The sequence below is a fragment of the Oncorhynchus clarkii genome, chromosome 10, assembly GCF_045791955.1.
Source record: "Oncorhynchus clarkii lewisi isolate Uvic-CL-2024 chromosome 10, UVic_Ocla_1.0, whole genome shotgun sequence".
Taxonomy (NCBI): Eukaryota; Metazoa; Chordata; class Actinopteri; order Salmoniformes; family Salmonidae; genus Oncorhynchus; species Oncorhynchus clarkii.
The window spans coordinates 9,818,320-9,834,625 of record NC_092156.1 but is presented as its reverse complement, the minus strand read 5'-3'; the positions used below and the strand labels follow the sequence as shown (position 1 = coordinate 9,834,625).

The 16,306-nt window shown below is 41.5% G+C and overlaps 1 protein-coding gene across 11 annotated transcripts in view; it reads right to left on the bottom strand.

The window, feature by feature from the left end:
* The window catches only part of LOC139417995 (transcription factor COE1-A-like), a 278,063-nt gene extending 276,718 nt beyond the window's left edge, over nucleotides 1-1,345 (bottom strand). For 9 of the 11 annotated variants that reach the window (XM_071167049.1, XM_071167059.1, XM_071167051.1 and 6 more), the window contains exon 1: nucleotides 580-1,291. In XM_071167049.1, the coding sequence (XP_071023150.1) occupies nucleotides 580-713 (134 nt within the window). In that variant the 5' untranslated portion in view covers nucleotides 714-1,291. Of the gene's footprint in view, nucleotides 1-579 lie in introns of all 11 variants that reach the window. The other 2 variants (XM_071167053.1, XM_071167055.1) reach the window with 2 other exon arrangements.
* Between the last annotated feature and the right edge of the window lie 14,961 nt (nucleotides 1,346-16,306).

Below are 16,306 nucleotides of genomic sequence, written 5' to 3'. Positions count from 1 at the left end.
TTCATGTTTGTGAAGCGAACCGTGTTAATCCTGTTCATTTTTGCGAAGCGAATCTTTTGATACTTGCCTAATTTTAAACAGTGCGACAAATAGCCTAATTTGGAAAATTAATGTTTAGAAGTGGGCTCTTTTAATGATGATGTTGAGTTGATATGCCTGTCAATACTCCAGGCTCGTGGCATTGATAGGCCTACGCAAGCCTATATAAAAAAAACATATTTCCATGGCCAATTTAATTAACATGTTTTAATTATCATGATATTATAGTTATTATATTATAACTATTATGACTCCTATTTGAACTGTTCTGTCTATGTCCAAATAACAGTAGAGTATAGAAGTCATCCATAAGGCTCCATGCTAAACACCCACTGGTGAGGGGAGCATCATTGCCGCGGCAAAGAAAACTTAAAACAATTCTTCGAGCAAAAAGCATGTACGCTAAACTGCAAGTGTAGCGACAAAAAAAATATTTGGTCCATTGAAAATATAGTTTCCCAAAACAGTGTGGACCATGGACCATCCGTGCGCTGGTGGAGCCTTCGCGCCGGGAGGAAGAGCCTGTCTCCGGCTTCTTACCTTTGAGCGGCCGTGTTCGCATCCAACACCCCGGCTCCCTGCATCCATGTCCGAACTGCGTTCATTCCAGACCCGATGGGTTCCTCTTTCAAACTACTCCCACTCCTTTGGATGCTCTCCTGAATCCCAAACATTACAAAATCGCGCTCCCTCTCTCTCTGTTTACCGAGTGTCCCAAAATCAGTTTTCTCTAATCACAGGTAAAAGGCGGGCGTGGGCGTGGGATGGTGATGGGTCCGCGTTGATGCCAGTGACAGTGTGTCTGTCTGTTTACTTCAAACCAAGAGAAAATACGAAAAGAATCCAAAGACGAGGTATCGAAATTCAGGTGCCTCATAGACAGAATCACTTCAAACGGAGATCAAAAGACAAACGAGCGAAACGCAAGACGGCGCAAATTAACAAAATCTCGCTCGAGGTTTTTGACGATGTCGCTCCTGTATTGGGGATACTTGCTCTATGAGCGAGCGCTGGTGTCAGTGGGATCAACTAGAGCTTTCAGATTGTTCTAGATCAAATGTCTTCATCCCCTGACAAGTTTTTTCTTCATTTACTCTCTCTTTGTTTCCTTTTTTCCAATGATCTCTGTCAAATGGAAATGAATAAGTAATCAAGAAGAGGAGGACCCTTGTGTAGGCAGATCCCGTGTTGTTCCTCTTGTTAAAATGGGAGTGATTTGTGTCCCTTCCCAAAGGAATCCTATTTGACTATCTCTGAGAACTAAACACAAGCACACTAGCCCCAGCAGAGGGAAGAGGGAGTGACTGTAAGAGGCGGGCTGCCCCCAAACAAAGACGAGCCCAGTGTCAGATACGCCCAACCACGGCTCGCCTCATTAGGCGATGTATTTAAGGCCGCCCCTTCCCTTACCTCCACCGCACTCTCGCAGCCAAAGCCAGAGATCACTTTAAAGGAGCTTTCGGAGAATGTTGCCATAGATAACTCCATATCGAAACATTGGTTGCATGAAGTGAAGCGTACAAGAGATGAAATTCTGATTAGTTCCGATATGTCTTGAAAACGTGTCTGACTGTGTAACCCCCAGTGAGAGATGTCTGAATCAGTTTTGGATAAAGCGCTGGTCTTGATGTGTGTCTTATTATGGGGAAAATATATATTTAAAAAAAAACTTTTTTCAATATATCTAGTTTTAGTCTCTCATTGTTTGGCCGCGTTGGAGAGGGTAGAAGAGACGCGTTTGAGCACACCGGAATCTCTGTCTTAAACGATTAATGTAGGCTTAGCTAGGCTAGTGAAAAGTATTAAACTATAGATGTCAACCCAAGGTTCACGTATGTAAAAACATTCTAACACAACTGTAAGACTTTGCACAGATGTCCGTACTTCAGATACACTAGTGGAAATTTACATCGTTTTACACACTTTAATATATCCAACTGCAATATAGGAATACAGAACAACATTTAGCCTAACTGTTTGTTTCATTTAAAAATTATATATATATCCATATGAGTAGACCTATGTGCATGCGTCCAAATCATGCAATACATGTTTTATTTAAACAAACTAATGCTGACTGTCAGAAGATCCCTTATCATGCAGGCGAAAGCTCGTGCCTTTCAAATGTGTTACTGAATTTCAGGCTGTATCAATGCAAGGCTATGTGATAGGCCCATATATCAAGGTTACAGTCGTGAGATGAGTTCAGAAAATGCGATAAGCAGGGCTAATATCAAGACATGGTGTTGAAGATACTGTATTTTTTGGGGGGTGAGAAAATTAGATTGCAGTTTTGGTCTCAGGACCAAACTCTGCTTTCATGTGGTGGAGAAATGCGGCAGACATACAGAGTTGTTTCACAAAGCAGAGACTATCCTGCGTCTTCCCACTTAGTTTGTATACAATTGTTTCACCTCATTTATGAAACCCATATGGTATGAAACAAAACACATTCACGGTTCCAATTTAAATGTAACTGTTTATGCTAACGCCACAAGAAGCGCTGAGATAAACAGTGACAGCAATAATTAGCTCGAAATAACAATGTGGCCTAATTGTTACCAGATTCCTCGTCTTTGCCTTTCTCTCTGAGTCTGCTTTTTATCGGCGATAAATAAATAGTCTGAAATAGGCTATGACTATTTTGCCGAGCGAGAGAGAAAAACTCTGATCAGTAATTTCGTGAATCATGGTTTAGGCAAATAATACACATTTAAGAAAACGAAGAACGTGGACGATTAAAAGAGGCCAACATTTTCCCGGTTAAATTTAGCACATTTTGCCTGTCACTATACATGACACTGTTTGACCTTATTGGGCTGAGTTATTTTATAGCCTATATACAGACAACAAGAAAAATGTAAAGCCGTTTGTCTTCCTCTTCTCTGTGACTGACTGACACACCTGAGACATGGATATTGTTTACCCCCCACTATCCTCCAAAGTTTTCACATCAGAGATGAAGGTATATGTTTAAATAGGCTTAATCTAATGCCTTCACAGACTTCCAAACCACAAATCTAAATGGCCCAGTGCACAAGACCGATAAAAAAATACGCATATATTTCTTAGCCTAACAGTATCATAACATATTAGGTATATTAGTAAGATGAATACATATGATTTGAGTCTCTCGTTTGAGTAAAGGCCTAAACCATTGAACAAAAAATTGCATCTAATGAATCAGAATGCATTGTCAACTCAATGTTCACCAATATTTCAATATATATATTGTTTTTTAAATCAGATACATTTCACAATAAACTAGCCACCAAAACACTTAACTCTAGGCTACTAGAATGGAGCAAAGTCCAATTCAATTAAGCTACATTTGCATTTCAGTCACTTAGCAGACGCTCTTAACCAGAGTGATTGGAGTTAAGTGCCTTGCTCAAGAGTACGTCAACATTTTATTCAAATAGTAGGCTTGGGGATTCGAACAAGCTACCTTTCAGTTACTGGCCCTACGCTCTGAACCATTAGGCTACCTGCTGCCGTTTAATACAAGTTGGTTTTGTGGGTGCTGATGATAGGCTACACGGGTTGATAACGCTTGTGCGGAGGTAGGCTATACTCACCCACCACGGTCTTTCCTCTGTAAATTGTTGATTCAATCGTCTAAGGTTGGTGACGGAGTAAAGTTGAAATGCAACTGCGGCTCCCTCCGGTGGTCAATAGGCATCATGTCTCGGATGGATAATTGGCAACGAAGGAAAATAAGGCTGCGTTTACACAGGCAGCCCAATTCTGATATATTTTCTCACTAATTGGTCTTTTGACCGATCTCATCAGATCTTAACACATCAGACATTTTTCAGAGCTGATCTGATTGGTCAGAATACCAATTAGTGAGATTTTTTAAATCAGAATTGGGCTGTCTGTGTAAACGCAACTGAGGCACGTTTTAGGTACCTGGCACACTGTCCTGCTGCTAATAGTTTCTAGATCCACTCTTTCGTGCTACTCCTAACCAACTGCCACTTATCAATTGCCATTCTCTTGTAGGCTGCATTGAGTTGTTGTGTTTCATTGTTACATTCTGGCTGAACGTGTGTAGTTGGCATAGGACACTGGCTAAACATTAAAACAGGATAATATACTGAATTTAGACGAATACTTAAAGGTTTAACCACAGGCCGGCTTACTATTTTACTGTCTGCAGATGGTCTTGAAGTGCGAGGATTTTACACCTTCAAAAGTGATGAAACGTCGCCACCATGTGTCCTGGATGTCTCCTCAGGAGGCACAATCAATGCATCAATAGTCGATGTGTGTTCTAGATACAAGTTTAATTTGAACTCAAGATGCAAACTAAGCGTATAGAGGTCATGCATTTAACACAATATACCAGGTAGCGTTAGTATTATTTTTGGGGGGGTCATGTATGTATTTATTTATTTATTTTGGGGGAGAGCACACCCCCTATCTTAGCTTCTGTTTGGACAGTGCCTTTTAGCGCCATCTCCATTTCAAAGTAGTAGACTGACATTTCTTCCGAGTTTATTGGCAGCAACAAACTGAAAAGGTGCACACTGGAGTGAACTGTCTACTACAGGCACAAAGCCAAAGTTGGTGATTTAGGCCTACTGTCACCTGCAGTGCTGGAGTATAATTGGCTGATCACTCCTGCTGAGCTGTGATCCCATAAGAAGTCCATCTGTTGACAACTTTAAAATGGAGAAAGCCCTTTATGCTGCTACCCATGCCATAACAGGTTTGTGTGGCCAAGTGCACCTCAAATCAAATTGTATTTGTCACATTATTTTTATTTCTACTTTGCACTTTGCACATTCTTCCATTGCAAATCTACCATTCCAGTGATTTACTTGCTATATTGTATTTACTTTGCCTCCATGGCCTTTTTTTTGTCTTTTACCTCCCTTATCGCACCTGATTTGCTCACATCGTATTTAGACTTGTTTATACTGTATTATTGACTGTATGTTTGTTTTACTCCATGTGTAACTCTGTGTCGTTGTATGTGTCAATCTGCTTTGCTTTATCTTGGCCAGGTCGCAGTTGTAAATGAGAACTTGTTCTCAACTTGCCTACCTGGTTAAATAAAGGTGTTCTCAACTTGCCTACCTGGTTAAATAAAGGTGTTCTCAACTTGCCTACCTGGTTAAATAAAGGTGTTCTCAACTTGCCTACCTGGTTAAATAAAGGTGTTCTCAACTGGCCTACCTGGTTAAATAAAGGTGTTCTCAACTTGCCTACCTGGTTAAATAAAGGTGTTCTCAACTTGCCTACCTGGTTAAATAAAGGTGTTCTCAACTAGCCTACCTGGTTAAATAAAGGTGTTCTCAACTAGCCTACCTGGTTAAATAAAGGTGTTCTCAACTGGCCTACCTGGTTAAATAAAGGTGTTCTCAACTTGCCTACCTGGTTAAATAAAGGTGTTCTCAACTGGCCTACCTGGTTAAATAAAGGTGTTCTCAACTTGCCTACCTGGTTAAATAAAGGTGTTCTCAACTTGCCTACCTGGTTAAATAAAGGTGTTCTCAACTTGCCTACCTGGTTAAATAAAGGTGTTCTCAACTTGCCTACCTGGTTAAATAAAGGTGTTCTCAACTTGCCTACCTGGTTAAATAAAGGTGTTCTCAACTTGCCTACCTGGTTAAATAAAGGTGAAATAAAAAATAAAAAAACATGCTATGTAAACAACAGTGAAGTGCTTACATATGGTGCCTGCCCAACAATGTAGAGTTTCAAAAACAAATAGAAAGAATAGAAAAATGATAACAAATGTAACTTGGTTATATACACTTATCTATTCTATGGTCTTGTCATCACATCTCAACAGGCCTGTAGACTAGCCAAAGGTTTATTGTCAATGAAAATGAGAAAGCAAGACCAAAGATAATTCATGTTTTCAGCATTTTGTTTATTAGTTTAAAAAACAGTTGAATATCTCTACAAGGGTAATAGATCTCTACAGAGTAATAGATCTCTACAGAGAAATAGATCTCTACAGAGAAATAGATCTATACAGAGAAATAGATCTCTACAGAGTAATAGATCTCTACAGAGTAATAGATCTCTACATAGTAATAGATCTCTACAGAGTAATAGATCTCTACATCGTAATAGATCTCTACAGAGAAATAGATCTCTACATAGTAATAGATCTCTACAGAGTAATAGATCTCTACAGAGTAATAGATCTCTACAGAGTAATAGATCTATACAGAGTAATAGATCTCTACAGAGTAATAGATCTCTACAGAGTAATAGATCTCTACATAGTAATAGATCTCTACAGAGTAATAGATCTCTACAGAGTAATAGATCTCTACATAGTAATAGATCTCTACAGAGAAATAGATCTCTACAGAGTAATAGATCTCTACAGAGTAATAGATCTCTACAGAGTAATAGATCTCTACAGAGAAATAGATCTCTACAGAGTAATAGATCTATACAGAGTAATAGATCTCTACAGAGAAATAGATCTCTACAGAGTAATAGATCTCTACAGAGTAATAGATCTCTACAGAGTAATAGATCTCTACAGAGTAATAGATCTCTACAGAGAAATAGATCTCTACAGAGTAATAGATCTCTACATAGTAATAGATCTCTACAGAGTAATAGATCTCTACAGAGTAATAGATCTCTACAGAGTAATAGATCTCTACATAGTAATAGATCTCTACAGAGTAATAGAGAATAACAACATATTCTCCTTATGGGTGCTTGGACTTCTACTCCAAATCACACAGTTTAGCAATGGTTGTCGTAGTAAAACCAAAGCCCAGGATAAAGAGGCTCATTGAATGTGGTCTGGACTCAGTGGAGGATGGTCATTGTGTCAGAGACGCTGTAAGGACAGAATTCCTGCCTTGTAGTCCAGGTACACCCCAACTCTGGAGGACTGAGGGCCTAAGTCTTTACATTATTGTGCTATTAACCCTGAGTAGCGGTAATCTAAACCCCACGATTGATCATTGACTACAAATCCAGAGTCTGCACTTGATCTGCTTATGTCTTTATACGAAACTGACAAAAGGACACCCTCCCAACAACAACGTCCAGACAGAGCCCCTCTACACAGTACCTGCCCGCTATAATTCCATCTCTCTAGATGCTCAAGATATGGCTGCTTTTCTGATTTAGTCGTAGCCTTTCTGCCATCCTCAGACAGAGAGATTTATTTTACCTTTATTTAACTAGGCAAGTCAGTTAAGAACAAATTCTTATTTTCAATGACAGCCTATGAACAGTGGGTTAACTGCCTGTTCACCATTTATAGCTGTAATGACAGGCTACATTTGCGCAGCGATTGTGTTCGTGCGTGTGCGGGGGTTTGCAAGCTTTGAACCACTATTTCTTGGGGTCGCGGGTCAAAAAGTTTGAGAACCACTTATCTAGCGAAAAGATTGTTGATTTGCTGTACAGTTTTAGGATGGGTGCGGCGCAAACATCAAATTGTAGAGAGAGAGGATTACCATAAATAAATATGCATCTCCAAAATAATATTAACGGTTTACTTTGCAAGCTCACCAGCAATGGGGCATCAACCAACAATTACCAGCATATGCCTACTGGTCTTTTGGTATGTACAGATTTCTTGAAATTGATAATTTAGTTACGAAGCTTGTATTTTCAAATTTGTTGTTCAAATTAATTAATGTATAATCATAATGTGATGTAGACAAAATAATGAAAAGTCTGGTAGCCTCAATAAAGTCTGGTAGCCTCAATAAAGTCTGGTAGCCTCAATAAAGTCTGGTAGCCTCAATAAAGTCTGGTAGCCTTAATAAAGTCTGGTAGCCTCAATAAAGTCTGGTAGCCTCAATAAAGTCTGGTAGCCTAAATAAAGTCTGGTAGCCTCAATAAAGTCTGGTAGCCTCAATAAAGTCTGGTAGCCTCAATAAAGTCTGGTAGCCTCAATAAATGGACAAAGAACAAGTCATTGCATGTATAGACACTTCACAAAACTTGTGACTCTACTCAACTTGCTCTTATTATGCATGACTTGGACTTGACTCAACCCGTTGGACTTGACTCAACCCGTTCTACTTGGACTTGACTCAACCCGTTCTACTTGGACTTGACTCAACCCGTTCTACTTGGACTTGACTCAACCCATTCTACTTGGGATTTGACTTGAGACTCGAACCTTGTGACTTGAGACTGAATAATAATGACTTGGTCCCACCTCTGCTGACGCATTTCGACATCAAATCGGTCTTTGTCAAAGCAATATATTTTTAATCAGTCTAAAGTTAGAGAAACCACTACTGGTACAGTATTTTACTGACCTGTGGTGTAGACCTTGGACCATTCCCCCACAAATCAAATCAAATCAAATGTATTTATATAGCCCTTCGTACATCAGCTGATATCTCAAAGTGCTGTACAGAAACCCAGCCTAAAACCCCAAACAGCAAGCAATGCAGGTGCAGAAGCACGGTGGCTAGGAAAAACTCCCTAGAAAGGCCAAAACCTAGGAAGAAACCTAGAGAGGAACCAGGCTATGTGGGGTGGCCAGTCCTCTTCTGGCTGTGCCGGGTGGAGATTATAACAAAACATGGTCAAGATGTTCAAATGTTCATAAATGACCAGCATGGTCGAATAATAATGAGGCAGAATAGTTCAAACTGGAGCAGCAGCACAGTCAGGTGGACTGGGGACAGCAAGGAGTCATCATGTCAGGTATTCCTGGGGCATGGTCCTAGGGCTCAGGTCAGTTGAAACTGGAGCAGCAGCACAGCCAGGTGGACTGGGGACAGCAAGGAGTCATCATGTCAGGTAGTCCTGGGCCATGGTCCTAGGGCTCAGGTCCTCCGAGAGAGAGAAAGAGAGAAGGAGAGAATTAGAGAACGCACACTTAGATTCACACAGGACACCGAATAGGACAGGAGAAGTACTCCAGATATAACAAACTGACCCTAGCCCCCCGACACATAAACTACTGCAGCATAAATACTGGAGGCTGAGACAGGAGGGGTCAGGAGACACTGTGGCCCACTCCGAGGACACCCCCGGACAGGGCCAAACAGGAAGGATAATGTCCTACTCAGACATAGCCTTACAAGGCTATACAGTAGGGCAAAAAATATTTAGTCAGCCAACAATTGTGAAAGTTCAGTAGACGCTAGGCCAATTGTGCGTCACCCTACGGACCTCCCGGTCGCGGCCGGTTAAGACAGAGCAGCTACGCCTCTGCCTGGTCCAGCTACTCTTCTCTCTGGTCCAGCTACTCCTCTCTCTGGTCCAGCTACTCCTCTCTCTGGTCCAGCTACGCCTCTGCCTGGTCCAGCTACGCCTCTGCCTGGTCCAGCTACGCCTCTGCCTGGTCCAGCTACTCCTCTGCCTGGTCCAGCCACTCCTCTGCCTGGTCCAGCCACTCCTCTGCCTGGTCCAGCCACTCCTCTGCCTGGTCCAGCCACTCCTCTGCCTGGTCCAGCTACTCCTCTGCCTGGTCCAGCTACTCCTCTGCCTGGTCCAGCCACTCCTCTGCCTGGCCCAGCTACTCCTCTGCCTGGTCCAGCTACTCCTCTCCCTGGTCCAGCTACGCCTCTCCCTGGTCCAGCTACGCCTCTCCCTGGTCCAGCTACGCCTCTCCCTTATCCAGACATAATTTATTCTCTCTCTGCTCTGTGTTGTTCTGTATCCACATTGAACAAAATCAATCCAAAGAGTCCTCTTTGTACTGCGTATGTCCATGTAATTGAAAGAACTTCAACACCTGGCTATGTCTCCGATTGAGACTGGAATCAGCTGTGGTTGGTCTATTTTACACAACTTACGATCAGCAATTTCTCAATGATCTGTTCATTCAAAAATGCTTATCCGCTGTTTCAATCTAGCTTTTGAGCTGCTGTTGTTGCAGAAGTAGAGGCTTTATACTATATTTAAGGTTCTGAACATCAGGTCTTCATATCTGGCATGCTGTGTGCAAGCATTTGTAAATAAGACAAGAAATATCCATCATTTTGGTATTGGGTAAGCTTGTATGTAAAGGACATTTTATATACACGGCTGCGTGGTCCCATGGTGTTTATACTTGCGTACTATTGTTTGTACAGATGAACGTGGTACCTTCAGGCATTTGGAAATTGCTCCCAAGGATGAACCAGACTTGTGGAGGTCTACAATTTTTTTTCTGAGGTCTTGGCTGATTTCTTTTGATTTCCTATGAGGTCATGCAAAGAGGCACTGAGTTTGAAGGAAGGACATGAAATCTATCCACAGGTACACCTCCAATTGACTCAAATGATGTCAATTAACCTATTAGAAGCCTCTAGAGCCATGACATTTTCTGGAATTTTCCAAGCTGTTTAAAGGTACAGTCAACTTAGTGTATGTAAACTTCTGACCCACTGGAATTGTTATACAGTGAAATAATCTGTCTGTAAACAATTGTTGGAAAATTACTTGTGTCATGCACAAAGTAGATGTCTTAACCGACTTGCCAAAACTATAGTTTGTTAACAAGAATATTGTTGGAGTGATTGAAAAAATGTGTTTTAATGACTCCATCCTAAGTGTATGTAAACATCCGACTTCAACTGTACATATGTACGAGCGATGTCAGAGCAGAACAGTCTAAGATACTGTTTTTCTATACATTCGAGATGAGTAATGCAAGATATGTAAGCATTAAGTGAATGAGATAGCGTAGAATAGTATAGAATACAGTATATACAGTGCCTTGCGAAAGTATTCGGCCCCCTTGAACTTTGTGACCTTTTGCCACATTTCAGGCTTCAAACATAAAGATATAAAACTGTATTTTTTTGTGAAGAATCAACAACAAGTGGGACACAATCATGAAGTGGAACGACATTTATTGGATATTTCAAACTTTTTTAACAAATCAAAAACTGAAAAATTGGGCGTGCAAAATTATTCAGCCCCCTTAAGTTAATACTTTGTAGCGCCACCTTTTGCTGCGATTACAGCTGTAAGTCGCTTGGGGTATGTTTCTATCAGTTTTGCACATCAAGAGACTGAAATTTTTTCCCATTCCTCCTTGCAAAACAGCTCGAGCTCAGTGAGGTTGGATGGAGAGCATTTGTGAACAGCAGTTTTCAGTTCTTTCCACATATTCTCGATTGGATTCAGGTCTGGACTTTGACTTGGCCATTCTAACACCTGGATATGTTTATTTTTGAACCATTCCATTGTAGATTTTGCTTTATGTTTTGGATCATTGTCTTGTTGGAAGACAAATCTCTGTCCCAGTCTCAGGTCTTTTGCAGACTCCATCAGGTTTTCTTCCAGAATGGTCCTGTATTTGGCTCCATCCATCTTCCCATCAATTTTAACCATCTTCCCTGTCCCTGCTGAAGAAAAGCAGGCCCAAACCATGATGCTGCCACCACCATGTTTGACAGTGGGGATGGTATGTTCAGGGTGTTGCTTTTACGCCAAACATAACGTTTTGCATTGTTGCCAAAAAGTTCAATTTTGGTTTCATCTGACCAGAGCACCTTCTTCCACATGTTTGGTGTGTCTCCCAGGTGGCTTGTGGCAAACTTTAAACGACACTTTTTATGGATATCTTTAAGAAATGGCTTTCTTCTTGCCACTCTTCCATAAAGGCCAGATTTGTGCAATATACGACTGATTGTTGTCCTATGGACAGAGTCTCCCACCTCGGCTGTAGATCTCTGCAGTTCATCCAGAGTGATCATGGGCCTCTTGGCTGCATCTCTGATCAGTCTTCTCCTTGTATGAGCTGAAAGTTTAGAGGGACGGCCAGGTCTTGGTAGATTTGCAGTGGTCTGATACTCCTTCCATTTCAATATTATCGCTTGCACAGTGCTCCTTGGGATGTTTAAAGCTTGGGAAATCTTTTTGTATCCAAATCCGGCTTTAAATTTCTTCACAACAGTATCTCGGACCTGCCTGGTGTGTTCCTTGTTCTTCATGATGCTCTCTGCGCTTTTAACGGACCTCTGAGACTATCACAGTGCAGGTGCATTTATACGGAGACTTGATTACACACAGGTGGATTGTATTTATCATCATTAGTCATTTAGGTCAACATTGAAACATTCAGAGATCCTCACTGAACTTCTGGAGAGAGTTTGCTGCACTGGAAGTAAAGGGGCTGAATAATTTTGCACGCCCAATTTTTCAGTTTTTAATTTGTTAAAAAAGTTTGAAATATCCAATAAATGTCGTTCCACTTCATGATTGTGTCCCACTTGTTGTTGATTCTTCACAAAAAAATACAGTTTTATATCTTTATGTTTGAAGCCTGAAATGTGGCAAAATGTCGCAAAGTTCAAGGGGGCCGAATACTTTCGCAAGGCACTGTACATATGAGATGAGTAATGATAGATATGTAAGCATTATTAAGTGAATGAGATACTGTAGATAGTATAGAATACAGTATATACATATGAGATGAGTAATGATAGATATGTAAGCATTATTAAGTGAATGAGATACTGTAGAATAGTATAGAATACAGTATATACATATGAGATGAGTAATGATAGATATGTAAACATTATTAGTGACTAGTGTTCCATTCCTTAAAGTGGCCAGTGATTTCTAGTCTATGCCTATAGGCAGCAGCCTCTCTGTGCTAGTGATGGCTGTTTAACAGTCTAATGGCCTTGAGATAGAAGCTGTTTTTCAGTCTCTCGGTCCCAGCTTTGATGCACCTGTTCTGACCTCGCCTGGATGATAGTGGGGTGAACAGGCAGTGGCTCAGGTGGTTGATGTCCATGATGATAATTTTGGCCTTCCTGTGACATCGGGTGCTGTAGGGGTCCTGGAGGGTGGGTCGTCTACCCCCGGTAATACATTGTATGTAATGAAACCTAAGATGACCTGGGGTACCAATGTAAGAAATAACACGTAAAAAAACAAACTGCAGTTTCCTAGGAACGCGAAGCGAGGCGGCCATCTCTGTCGGCACCGGGAGTTGATCCTAGATATGTCTCGCTGGTGAGTTTACAGACATATCCAATATCTCCCTATCCCAGTCTGTTGTTCCCACATGCTTCAAGAGGGACACCATTGTTCCTGTTCCCAAGAAAGCTAAGGTAACTGAGCTAAACGACTACCGCCCCGTAGAACTCACTTCAGTCATCAAGTGCTTTGAGAGACTAGTCAAGGACCATATCACCTCCACCCTTCCTGACACCCTAGACCCACTCCAATTTGCTTACCACCCCAATAGGTCCACAGACGCAATCGCAACCACACTGCACACTGCCCTAACCCATCTGGACAAGAGGAATACCTATGTGAGAATGCTGTTCATCGATTACAGCTCAGCATTTAACACCATAGTACCCTCCAAACTCATCATCAAGCTCTGGGTCTCGACCCCACCCTGTGCAACTGGGTACTGGACTTCCTGACGGTCCGCCCACCAGGTGGTGAGGGTAGCTAACAACATCTCCTCACTGGGGCCCCACACGGGTGCGTTCTGAGCCCTCTCATGTACTCCCTGTTCACCCACGACTGCGTGGCCATGCACGCCTCCAACTCAATCATCAAGTTTGCAGACGACACTACAGTGGTAGGCTTGATTACCAAAAACGACGAGATGGCCTACAGGGAGGTGAGGGCCCTTGGAGTGTGGTGTCAGGAAAATAACCTCACACTCAACGTCAACAAAACAAAGGCGATGATCGTGGACTTCAGGTAACAGCAGAGGGAGCACTCCCTATCCACATCGACGGGACAGTAGTGGAGAGGGTAGTAAGTTTAAGTTCCTCGGCGTACACATCACGGTCAAACTGAATTGGTCCACCCACACAGACAGCATCGTGAAGAAGGCGCAGCAGCGCCTCTTCAACCTCAGAAGCAGAAAGAAATTTGGCTTGTCACCAAAAGCACTCACAAACTTTTACAGATGCACAATCGAGAGCATCCTGTCGGGTTGTATCACCACCTGGTACGGCAACTGCTCCACCCATAACCGTAAGGCTCTCCAGAGGGTAGTGAGGTCTGCACAACGCATCACCGGGGGCAAACTACCTGCCCTCCAGGACACCTACACCACCCGATGTCACAGGAAGGCCAAAAAGATCATCAAGGACAACAACCACCCGAGCCACTGCCTGTTCACCCCGCTATCATCCAGAAGGCGAGGTCGGTACAGGTGCATCATTGCAGGGACCAAGACTGAAAAACAGCTTCTATCTCAAGGCCATCAGACTGTTAAACAGCCACCACTAGCATTGAGTGGCTAGTGCCAACACACTGACTCAACTCCAGCCACTTTAATAATGGAAAAATTTATGGAAAAATGCATCACTAGCCACTTTAAACAATGCCACTTAATATAATGTTTACATACCCTACATTACTCATCTCATGTATATACTGTACTCGATACCATCTACTGCATCTTGCCTATGCCGTTCTGTACCATCACCCATTCATATATTCTTCATCCCTTTACACTTGTGTGTATAAGGTAGTTGTTGTGAAATTGTTAGGTTAGATTGTTAGGTTAAATTGTTAGGTTAAATTGTTAGAATAGATTGTTAGGTTAAACATTGTTAGGTTAGATTTGTCCATGAAAACCTTGAAGTTTATACCATGTGTTTGAACAATGCTCATTTATTTGAGTGACAAAATTTTTTATAAAAACTGACCACATGTTTTTATTGGAACATTTATAAACAGTAATGACGTCAAACTAAATACATTTGCTAAACTTAAAGATGCACTATGCAGAAATCGCACAGCCATTTCTTGGTTGCTAAAATTCAAACAGTTCCCCCTAATTTCAGTTTGTGACAGAATCGTTGTGACCAGGTTTTTCCAAAGTGGTTCATGGCAATTATGAAAAGACACGTTACAGTGAAGTCCTTGTGGCTATAGTATTGTACGTACAACTCAATGGTTGTTCACCAACCAAGACGTTTAGGAAAAAACACACTCTATGTAATAACATGTGTATTACCAGTTATTTACACAAAACTCTAGGGGGTGTGGTATACGGCCAATATACCACAGGTAAGGGTAGTACCTGGACTCAGATCTTAACTGCGGTATAGTGGCCATTTATAACAAACCCCTAAGGAGCCTTATGGCTATTATAAACTGGTTACCAATGTAATTAGAGCAGTTAAATGAATATATGTCATACCTATTGTATAAGGTCTGATTTACCATGGCTTTCAGCAAGTCATAATTCAGGGCTCAAACCATCCAGTTTATATGGTATAAGGTCTGTGTATTGTAAAGTGGGACTGACACATATGGTATAAGGTCTGTGTATTGTAAAGTGGGACTGACACATATGGTATAATGTCTGTGTATTGTAAAGTGGGACTGACACATATGGTATAAGGTCTGTGTATTGTAAAGTGGGACTGACACATATGGTATAAGGTATGTGTATTGTAAAGTGGGACTGACACAGACTTGACACACTTTAATGCGGTGCCAGAACAGGCTCCAAAAACCTGGGTGGTCAGAGAAGATCCTCTCCTTACTCAAATCTTACCTCACCCCCTACCCAGATCACACTAATCTGGGTCGTCTTCTCCAGCTAATTCCACCTCATGCAAGTTCTCTTGACATTTGCCTCCACCTTCCACCCCTGTGGCCTTTTCATTTATTTTATGTAACCTTTTTTTTAACTAGGCAAGTCAGTTAAGAACAAGTTCTTACTTACAATGATGACCTACACCGGCCAAACCTGGACCAATTGTGCGCCAACTCCCTATGGGAGTCCCAATCACGGCCGGTTGTGACGCAGCCCAGGATCAAACCAGGGTGTCTGTAGTGACGCCTCAAGCACTGAGCTGCAGTACCTTAGACCACTGCTCCACTCGGGAGCCCTTGTGGGTTTTATTTATATTTAACGAGGCAAGTCAATTAAGAGCAAATTCATATTCACAATGAAGACCTGTGGGTTCCAGGATAGAGCTTGTATGGTGATGTTGTAAATTGTGGCCGATCCATCACCATCTATAACATTCAAATCACCAACACAAAAATACTGCAGAAATGCAGGTTCAAATTAGATTGTAGAATTTGACATTCAGCAGTTTTGTCAAATAAAAAAGGCAACACCAGGCACATTTCTTACCAAAACAATTTGACTGGAAATCAGCATTCACAGAGCATGTCATTCTTTGTATTCAAAAAATAAAATAAAAAATATGAATTTGTAGGGCTTCTCAAAAGAAACATTACTTTTCAAATGCTAAAAGTCCTCTTCAAAATGTCCATGTCATGATGTAAGTAAAATACTGTACACTCTTAGCCGCTTCTCCCAATATAGATTCAACAAAATGTCCAAAAGCAACCAATTAATCGATGGAACATTTGACAA